General features: G+C 51.0%; 1 protein-coding gene across 1 annotated transcript; it reads right to left on the reverse strand.

Moving 5' to 3' along the window:
- Positions 1-2,507: 2,507 nt before the first annotated feature.
- TSPYL2 (TSPY like 2) lies at positions 2,508-9,730 on the reverse strand. Its single transcript, XM_081808848.1, has 7 exons — positions 8,768-9,730; positions 7,426-7,503; positions 7,191-7,302; positions 6,960-7,105; positions 6,726-6,823; positions 5,354-6,192; positions 2,508-3,243 (listed from the first exon to the last, which is right to left on the reverse strand). The coding sequence occupies exons 1-7, from the start codon at positions 9,572-9,574 to the stop codon at positions 3,059-3,061; spliced, it is 2,265 nt and encodes a 754-aa protein (XP_081664974.1). The 5' UTR covers positions 9,575-9,730; the 3' UTR covers positions 2,508-3,058.
- Between the last annotated feature and the right edge of the window lie 521 nt (positions 9,731-10,251).

The raw sequence follows: 10,251 nt of genomic DNA on the forward strand, positions 1-10,251 counted from the left end.
ACAGTGTCCCTGAAGCCAGATACCTTCTCTGACAAGGTGAGTGAAAAGGAGCCTCAAATGCCAGGATGAGGGGCTGGGGATTTGATTAGGGGAGCAGAGAAGAATCAGGGAAGACATGATGAGGGCCAGGCTTCGGAGGTCTGCTTCAAGGCTCATCTCCATCTTGGGATCCTAGGCATGTTGCTTCTCCAGGGCTGATCCCCCAGGAAGATTAACCTAAGTTTGCAGATGGGAAAACTCAGGCCCTCTAGCGAGGGTGATGGAATCACATTGTGAGGCAGAGCACACTGAAGGAAGGATACCCAAGCTGTTTTTCTTTCAGACTGGCTGGGATCCTTTCGCTAGGCTGACCTCTTCCCCTGGCCCACTCCAGGCCCTTTGCCCCTGCTGTTTTCCCCTCTACTTCACCCGCTGGTCATTGGGACTAGCTCCTGATTGTGCATGTAGGTATCTCTTCCCTCCCCACAAGATGCCTTTGACTCAGGATCCTGAACTCTCAGCTCTGGCCAGGCTAGAGTCTCCTCTACCCACCTCTGACAGTGCAGTCCCAGGTCAGAACCAGAGGAATCAAAGCCTTCATGCTCCCCCCCGAAAACATTTATCAGAATCATGGAGTAGGTCAAAGATCTGGTGTTCCAACTATTTCAGAGTTGGCCCAGGGAGGGAAGGGGCCTTGCCAAAGGTCCCACAAGAACCTGGCAGTCATCCTCGACTCCTCTCAGTCCCCTCTTTTCCCATATCTAAAGCCCATTGATTCCAGCATGTAAAAAGCTCTCACAGAACAGACAGGTTTCTTGTGCAGGAGAATTCCAATTAATTTATGTAGATACTTCCCCCTCAAGGAGATGGAGCTGAACTCCCCACTCCCTAAGCATGGGCTACACTTAGTGGCTTCCTTCCAAAGAGTATGGTATGGAAAGGGGGCTGGGGCAGGGAGGCGGAGTAACTTTACTGTGGAGAAGCCTCACATACACTACTACCTCAGCCAGGTGAGCAGAGTTAACATCAACAGTGATAAGACATATTGATAGTATGTACCCTTGATATGATGAGGATGGCATTTTCCTTCTGTGATCTTCCTTCCTCAAACCCATAACCCTAATCTAATCATGAGAAAGCACATCAGACAAATCCCAATTGAGGGACATTCTACAAAATACCTGACCATTATTGCTCAAATGTTGATGACTCTAGGTTATCAAAAACCAGGAAAGTCTGAGAAACAGTCAGTCACAGCCAAGAGGAGCCTGTGAGGACATGACAACTAAATGTAATATGCTATTCTGGATGGCATCCTGTAACAGAAAAATTACCTTAAAAACTAAGGCAATCTGAATAAAGTATGGACTTTAGTTAATAGTATTGATATTGGTTCATTAATTGTGACAAATGTACCATGCTAATGCAAGATGTTAACAATGGAGGAAACTCGCTGTGGGGTATATGGGTACTCTCTGTATTATCTTCGCAATAATTCTATAAATCTTAAACTTTTAAAATAAAAAATGTACTTAAAAAACCTCCCATATCCGCCCATTACACCATTCTCACCTGAGGATAGCGTCAATTTCCTCACTGCTCTCCCTCCCTCCAATCCATTCTCCTGGCATCCAGCAGAGGGCATTCTCCGAAACGGAAATCTGACTGTATCTGACGCTTTCCATTAAAACATGGGCGTTGGATGGAAAATTCTGGAGGTATATTGCAGAAGACCAACCTGTATATTTGTATAAGTTATCATTATGAGCCACAAAGAATCTGGAGGTATTTCTGATGTCCGCCGAAATAAAGTTACTCTATCCAAAATCTAAAACAAGTAAGCCTTTCCAAGCTCTGCCTTTCAGACACCCAACTCCCGACCCCTCCCCCACCCCATCACACAGCTACCTAGTAATTTCCCTCTGCTTTCCCCTTCTCTCTATGCACTCTTTGGCTCGAGCCATCTTTTCTTGCCTTCTCTTCCAGGCCCAGTTCCAGGAATCCTGCACCCTCTAAAACGGGAGAGCATTCCTGCATTATTAGGATGTAATGTCTTGACAGATTATCATTTTTTAAAAACTACATGCAAATGAGAAAAATGGATTCCAATGGCTCCCCATGCCCAGCTCACACTAGGCCTGAGGAAAGGTTTGACGCACGATAAATAAAAAGATGAATCACTGAACAAATGGATATTCTAGGGCGCAGGGCGTTTCTGTGCGCCTGCGCAAGAGGGGATGGCGTGGGAAGCTGTTTGCTACCTGCCGGGGTCCATTGCTGCCGCTGGTAGGGGGTGGGGCTTTCTCAGCCTCGCCCTGCCATTGGCCAGGATGGTCCGCATTGGTCTGACGCAACACCTCTGCGGCCTGCAGAGCTCTCCCCGAGAAAGCCAAACATCCCCCCCCCCACCCACACACCACCATCTTGCAGACCAATGCATAGAGGAGACAGCGATTTGAGGGTCTGTGAAAGAGAGAGTGGCTCCTGGGGATGGCTCGCCAAGCAGGACAAAAGACTAGAAGCAGCACTTTGAATTTGCTCAGAATTTTATTAGGATTACCAAGGTTCACAAGGAACAAGGAGGGGCTTCTGGGGGAGGGGGGGTAGGAACACCGCAATGACAAGCGGCCTTGCATAGACACCAAGGCGGGCTAGCGGGCACAGCGTGGGGCGGGGCGCGAGGGATGGAGGGAAAGAGAGGCTTGGGAGAACAGGGTGGCAGCAGAGCCCCCCAAGGCCACAGCGGCCCTCCCCGCTTCGGGATCAAGGGTGTCCACTCCACACAGCACGAGGAGGGGGATAGAGGGGCCCTGACCAAGGCATCACAATAAATACGTTTAGCAGCACACAGAAGCCTGCAGGGGAGGAGGGCCAAAAGGAAGGGGGAATCCCCCTTTCCCTCCCCCCAAAATAAGAACTCTGCAATTACTAAACCATAAAAATAAACTTTTAACCCGTGTACGAAGTCGGTCACCCCCCAGAAGTGCAATGTGGGGCCGCGCGGCCCTAGCTGAGGGGGAGGGCAAATGGGGCAGGGGGAGGGGGATACAGAGAGGCATCCCCTGCAAGGGTAAAATGTTTATCCAGTTTTGCCCCTCTTCCCCGGGTTGGCCCAAGCATTTTGGACCTGAAGCACCTCCTCCATGTCGGAATCTTCAGAGTCTTCTCCTCCTTCTGAGTCTTCTTCGATCCCTTCCTCGTCGCTTCCTTCCTCATTATCGCTTCCATCCTCATTATCGCTCTCCTCCCCTTCTTGTTCACTGTCTGCAAGGAGGGAGAGAGGCAAGGAGGGGAAAACCGGAGGGTGATTAGATGAACAGGCAGATGTCATTCTTTTTTTGTTGTTTGTTTAAACAATAGAAATTTATCTTCTCACAGTTCTGGAAGCTAGAGGATAGCACTCTTAACAGGGAACAGAGCCCATAGCCAGGGTTTTGGGGGCCTGGAACACTTGCTAAGCACCTCTGCTTGGTGTGTGTGTGTGTCTGTCTGTCTGTCGTGTGTGTGTATGTGTGTACACTCAAGCAAGCCTGGAGTGAGGGAGGAGTGGAAGGGAAGCAGGAAAGCAGGGTGGGCTCCCTGTCTCTGGCCTATCAAAATTGATACATCTCTGAAAGTCGCTTTTTCTCGCGTGTAATGTGTTAATGTGTGTGTCTTCCCGAGCTCTGACCTCAGCTGAATAAACGTTCTGTTCATTCCAAGGCAGCTCCCCCACTCCTTCTCCACAGTCTGATCCAAACAGGCCCAGTCTGTCTTCTTTAGCCCAATTCCCCACCCCCACTCCTACCCTAGGGCTGGGCAGATAGCGCTTCCTCCCCTTCTCTGAAAGAAGATGCCATCCGGTGGCAACTCCTTGTTTCCCTACTCTAACTGAATATATGTCTACATTGAATTTACTCACTCATTCAATGCCTTCTTCCTTGCCCCTGCCCTCAATGGAAATTTGCCAGAGACCCCATGGCCAAAACCCCCAGGAGTGGTTGGTCTTCCAGCCCCTTCTACCTCCCCCAGGGGCCCGCCTCTCCAAGGTCTGCCTGCCCACAGCCAGGCTCAAACATCTCCCTTGCCCACCCTCTACCAATACCTTCCTAGCTAAGGTTTGACTCTACTGCCTTGCCCCTTGCTCATTCCCTCCTATTTCACTGTGGGTCTGGCTCTGCCCCCACTAATATATTGAAACTACTCTTGCCAAGGTCATAGCCCTAAATCCAATGGACACATCCCAGTCCTCATTTTACCTGACCTTTCAGCAGCACTGGATACTGTTGACAATCCCCGCCTTCTGAGAACGTTCCATGACTCAGTTCTCTTCCTAATTCTACCCTCTCAAGAGCCTCAGTTTCCTCATCCATAATAGCACCTACCTCTTAAGAGTTGCTGTGAGGATCAAATGAATTAATAAAATAAGTAAATCATTTAGAATAGTGCCTGGCACATAGTAAACACTTCATTAATGCTAACTGGTCCCAGAATCCAGAGCTAGGATTCTGCTCTGGCTTGTTACCCCCTTTACTTACATCTTCTGACTTCCCAGACATATAACCAATCACCTGCCTGGGCTACCTGTATCATATGTCCGACAAGCCTTTCCAACCCGATGTTCCTCCCTGCATCTCATCAATCCTGCCACCATGTCATTCCCCATCCTAAGAAATGGCACCTCTGTTTGCCAGTCATCCAGGCCAGACCAAACCTGGAAGTCATCTTAAATACTGCCTTCTCCCTCAAACCCCCACATGCAAACCTTCCTCAGCATTTTCTAAAATGCATGCTTTGGTGAAGAGTAAACAATAGCTTCTGTGGTCAAGAAGTTTGGGAAATGCTGGGTTCCACAATGTTTAAATGGGTTTCTTACAGCAGGACTTTTCAGAGCCTTTAAGGTGCATGTACATGTGACTCCACCTGAGAATATTAATGTATGCAGTATGTCCCCAACATAACTGACTACTGGACGTTTTTGTGAGAAGCAGTTTTCAGGACTAGTGAAGGATCCTCCCAAAAGACAAACAAGCCTGAGAGTTCCCTGAAACCCTTGCCTGCGTACAGAGTATGCTGAATTATGTTTGTCACTTCCCCCCTCTTTCTGTGTGTGAGCCTGTCCTTCTCAGTTTTCTACCCACCTTCTCCTATCTCTTCACTCTTCCTGTGTCTTTTGCTCTGTTACAACCTATCTACCCACCACCTAGAAATGGAATCTATTTCTTTGGTTCTGCTACATTTGTAAGTTAAAGGTTCCCTGGCCTTGCTTTGTTTAAAAAGTCGCACAAAATGCTTCTTTTCTCCACAAGAGCAGACTGTATTCATGCCTTGATGCCTTGACCCTGGCCAGCTTTTCTGAGAAAAGGAGGGAAGACAAAAGGGGCTCTAGGCTCACCTTCCTCACTGCCCTCTTCTTCCTCTTCCACTGATGATTCTTCTTCAGAGATGTTCTCTACCTCATCCTCATAGTCATCCTGGTTGTTGCTGTTATCCTGATCCTTGTCAGGGTCATCAATGTCATTCTTGTAATCTTCGATGTCTCTGTCATCATCATCGCTGCCTTCATTGTCACCTTCATTGCCATCATCATCACTGCCTTCGTTGTCGCCTTCATTGCCGTCATTATCTTCATCATCACTGCCCTCATTGTCTCCTTCATTGTCACTGTCGCTGCTGTCCTGGTTGTTGCCATTGCTGCCATGGTTGCCACCTTTGGGGTTCTCATCATCACCATCAGGGTTCTCATCACCATCAGGGTTCTCATCGTCATCAGTATTCTCTTCATTGTCATCAGGGTTCTCTTCATTGTCATCAGTGTTGTCCTCAGGGTTCTCGCTGTTTTCATCAGGGTTCTCATTGTTGTCGTCAGGATTTTCGTTGCTGTCATCGGCACTCTCATTGTTGTCGGTGGTCTCGTTGTCATCAGAGCTCTCATTATTATCAGTGGTCTCGTTGTCATCGGGGCTCTCATTGTTGTCGGTGGTCTCATTGTCAGGGCTCTCATTGTGGTCAGGGCTCTCACTGTCACAGAGGCTCTCGCTAATGTCAGTTATCTCATTGTCAGTGGTCTCAAAGCAGTCGGTGGTCTCCATGAAGTCAGAGATCTTGACGTCATGAATGGTCTCATTGTCGGTGATACCATCGCTGTCTGAGGTCTCGCTGATAATGTCTTCCATTACATGATAGTCATCAGAGTCTTCCAGGATCACCACCTCACACTTGTCCCTGTTTTTACTGTGGAGAAGGCTGAGGTTGAGTATAGGGTTGGTGGAAGGCAAGGCAGACACTGAAAGGTAGTAACTGGGGAGCCAGCAGGCTACAAGGGATCCCAGGGATGAGGTTAGGGTGGGGAAAGTCCCATTTCTGCTCCTGACTACATGACCTCAGGCCAATCACACCCCATTTATGGGCATCATTCCCCACTTGTAAAACATATTGGACTGGGAGCGCCTGGGTGGCTCAGTCGTTAAGCGTCTGCCTTCGGCTCAGGTCATGATCTCCAGGTCCTGGGATCAAGCCCTGCATCAGGCTCCCTGCTCAGTGGGGAGTCTGCTTCTCCCTCTCCCCCTGCCTCTCCCCACTGCTCCTACTCTCTCTCTCTGTATCTGTCTCAAATGAATAAATAAAAAATTCTTTAAAAAAAAAAACAAACATATTGGACTGGATTCTCTCAAAGGTCCCTTTGGCTCTGTAAATCCTGTGTGACATTAGCCTAATCTTTGTCCCATCCCTAACAAACCACCTCTCAGCCACCAAACCCCCATCACCTTTCTTCCTTTTCTTGCTTCTTTTTGTTTGCCCTGTAGCCCCCTTCTCCCATCATGTAGTAGCGCAGAGGGTTAACCCACAGGTCGTTTTTGATAATCTGTTGAAAGAGAGGGTGGGTGGGGGGAAGGGGAACAGAGTTATGAGTACAAGCCCCAGAGCCTACTCCCAATTCCCCAAGCATCCAGAGGCAAGCCTAGCAAGGTTTTCTCTGGCAATGCCAGGAGGGGTCCCACCTCAGCAATCCTGTCAGCCTCTGGGAGGCTGTGGTTTGAGAACCAGCTGAAGAAGCTGTGGTTGGTGTCCTGGTTCCTGTGCCTGCGGGCCTGGGGTTCCTGGCCCCGGTGCCAGCGGATTGGAGTGGAGTGAGACACCAGCCGGCCTGGGGGGAAAGGAGGCTATGGAGAGGGCAGTGGACAAGGACAGATGGGGTGGGGGTGTGGATTTTCCCTAGGGCTGCCTCTTACCAGAGCGGTTGCGCTGGAACTCCTTGACAATCACCATGTTTGTGAAGTAGGGGTTTGTCTGGAAGTACAGCTTCATCTTGTAGCCCATGGAGATATGTCTGAGATCCTGTACCTGCTCAGGGTATAGGTAACGTTGGAATACCCACCACACCAAGGCCCCTCCCACCCCACCCCCCTCACCTCCAAGGGCCAGATCCTTTGCCCAATCCTAGTAAAAATGTATCTTTGGCCTGACCTGCAGATTGGTCAAGTAGCGGAAAATGTCTTCATCACGTCGGTTGATCAAGATTGAAATTTTGGGGTGGTTGAGGAACTGATGGAGGGAGCAGTTTAGGTCAAGGAGTGACTGTTCAATGAGAGAAGGAGGGAGGGAAGGCCAGGCAGGGCAGAGCAAAAGAGAGGCTGGAACAGAATTCCCTCTGTGTTGATGTGATGTGTGTGGAGCAAGTGGACTTTTCTTCCCATGATACTATGTGGTGAGCCTGTGTTTATGTGATGTCAAACCTCTGTATTAGGTTGCCTTGCCTTGGTTCATATTTGCTGTGTGTCTGGGTGCTAAGGGTCTACGTCTCTGTGATGTTGTGTCCCTGGATGCTGAGAGTTTGTATTCAGAAGACATTGTGTGTCGGGGGCTAAAGGCCCATGCCCTAGTGATGTTATATCTGGTTGCTGAGGACCTGGAGTCACATGATGTTATTTGGGTGTTATAGGTCTGGGTCCACATGATATTGTGTATCTGGGTCTGAGGGTTTGTGTCCAAGTGATGCTGTGTGTCTGCAGGCTGAGGACCTGTGGCCACAAAATACTGTGTGTGCCTGAGTGCTGACAGCCTGTGATCATGTGATACTTTGTAGGAGAGTGCCAATGGTCTATATCCATGTAATTCCCCCAGTAAGTTAAGCCCGTGTTCCTAACATGTTGCATGTATGTATGTACGTGCCCGAGAGATAAGCTTTTCACCAATAGTGAATGAGATTCTTCTTACTCTCTTATTTCCTCCATTTAACTCCTTGATCTCCACTTCTAGGTACTCCTTTGCCTGACCCTTTAGGGGCTGGAGCCCCTTTCTACCCCCCATCTCTCCAGCCAGGACTGGGGTCTCCCTAGTATCTAAGCAGAGACCTAACCTTGCAGAGCCAGGTGTGACTTAGGCACCCTTTCTGGGCAATTTCTCTGCTATGTGACCTTCCCCTCCCTCTTCACCATATCTGAGTCAGTTCATCTTCTGTGTGTCCCTCCCCTCCTCCTTTCACCATCTCTGGTCTAATTTTTCTGCTGTGTGCCCTTCTGTTACCCTCCCCATTTCACTGCCTGTGATCCATTTTTTTTATATTATGTTCCTCCTCTCCCCTCTTCCCCATCTGTGGCCCAGGTTTTATGCTGTGTGCCCCTCTCCCCCTTCACTATCTCTATCTAGTCCAGCTTCTCTGATGTTTTGCCCCTCTCCTTCCATTCCTCCTCCACCAAACCTAGTCATTTTTCCAATAAGGGTCCACCCCCACACCCTTCCCCCCCTCACCTCCCCCCCCCCATTTTGTCATGGGCTCCTAGCCCATGAATATAGATGACAAGGATACTGCTTTGACCCAGAAGCCTGGGATATGCTGGATGATGAGGTCTCTGCGCTCCAGGAAGGGTCTTCGCATCTGGATGAACTTGCGCTTCAGACGGAGGAAGGCCTTGCCTGCCTTGATGTTCACCGCCTCCAGGTCCAGTTGAATGTTTTCCAGTGCCTGCAGGATGCACTCTATCTTCTCGGCATTCCTCTCCTTGCTTTCCTTCTTCATCTTCCTCTGCTTCCTCTTCCTCCTCCTCCTCCTCTTCCTCACACTCTCCTTTTCATCCTCGTCGTCATCTTCCACTATGATGATAGCCTCTTCCTTCCCCCTCGGACCGGCTAACCTCTGGTACCCCCACTCCCCTGCGCTACAGGTTTCTAGGGCCTTCTCTCCGGCAAAACTGCTGGGCTCTATAACCTGAAAGTCAATTTCCAGACTTCCCCCAGAAGCCTCCGAAGGAGAGAAGGTTTCTAGGCTCTCCGTGGGAGGGGGCGCCCCCCCATACCCTGACTCCATCGCAGGCTCCCAGCCGGGACTCCCAGCACCCAGGGTGAAGTACGCACGGATCCCTCCCTCCTCCAGAATGACATAGGGCGGCGGTGGGGGCAGAGCGGGGCCCAGGCCCACCCCCCTCATGTCAGCCAGCACCTGTGCCGCCTCGGTTTCCTCCCGGAGCCTCGGGCGCTGCTCGGGTGGAGGTAGGGGCAGTCGCAGGAGCGGCGGCGGAGGCGGCGGAGGCGGCGGCGGCAGCTGGTCGTGCTGAGACGGCTCTGAGCTACTCAGGCGGCGGGCCTTGGCCGGAGGCCCCTCATCCTGGCGGTCCATGGTGACCGCGCTCACAGGTCAGGGGCTCGCACTCGCCCCTTCGCTCTCAGCCAGGCCGCCGCTGCCTCTCACACCTGAAGCTCAGCCGCAGCACCTCACGCGAGCAGCTCTCCTCACAGCCTCGCTCTGGCGTTCCCTCCCACAGCGCCTGCCCTACTCCCTCCGCGCCAAGCGTCCAGGACCCGCCCCCTCCCTGACGCAAAGGGCCCGTTCTGCCTCTCCATTGGCTGCCAGCCTCCGCCGAGACGCTCGCACTCCCTCGACCTCTGCCCGCTCTCACGCAATCTGCTTGCCAACACCACACCTCATCGCTTTCCGATTGGCTCCTCTAGGGCCCGCCAATCATCGGGCTGACTCCCCCAGCGACGAGAGGGACACTGCAGGACGATTGGCCGCAAGGAAAGCTGAGGGGAAGAAGCCCCTCTCCCTCACCCTTCCAGCGTTTTATCCAATGGGAAAAGTACCAGTGGCTCTGAAGACCAAAAAACAAAACAAAAATCAAACGCAGGCTCTGAGCAGGATGTGCTCAAATAAAATTGGGAGAGCCTCGGTGTCGTTTTCCCCCTTCTCTGCCCTCCCCTCAACAACTACGCACTTCTTAAATCTGCCCCTTCCCCTCTTCCCGGCGTTTGTCCCTGTGGCGAACCGTGATGTGGCCCCCGGGGCTAGGGTTGCCC

The sequence above is a fragment of the Leptonychotes weddellii genome, chromosome X (genome assembly GCF_054177405.1).
Source record: "Leptonychotes weddellii isolate Sample4059 chromosome X, ASM5417740v2, whole genome shotgun sequence".
NCBI classification, from domain to species: Eukaryota; Metazoa; Chordata; class Mammalia; order Carnivora; family Phocidae; genus Leptonychotes; species Leptonychotes weddellii.

What these genes read in the sequence shown, in the direction of transcription:
- TSPYL2 (XM_081808848.1), bottom strand. Translation starts at nt 9,574, where the DNA reads ATGGACCGCCAGGATGAGGGGCCTCCGGCCAAGGCCCGCCGCCTGAGT. An exon ending in GTTCCAGCGCAACCGCTCTG is followed by an intron (nt 7,106 to 7,190) that starts GTAAGAGGCAGC and finishes CTTTCCCCCCAG; the next exon opens with GCCGGCTGGTGTCTCACTCC. An exon ending in AAGCAAGAAAAGGAAGAAAG is followed by an intron (nt 6,193 to 6,725) that starts GTGATGGGGGTT and finishes CCTTCTCCACAG; the next exon opens with TAAAAACAGGGACAAGTGTG.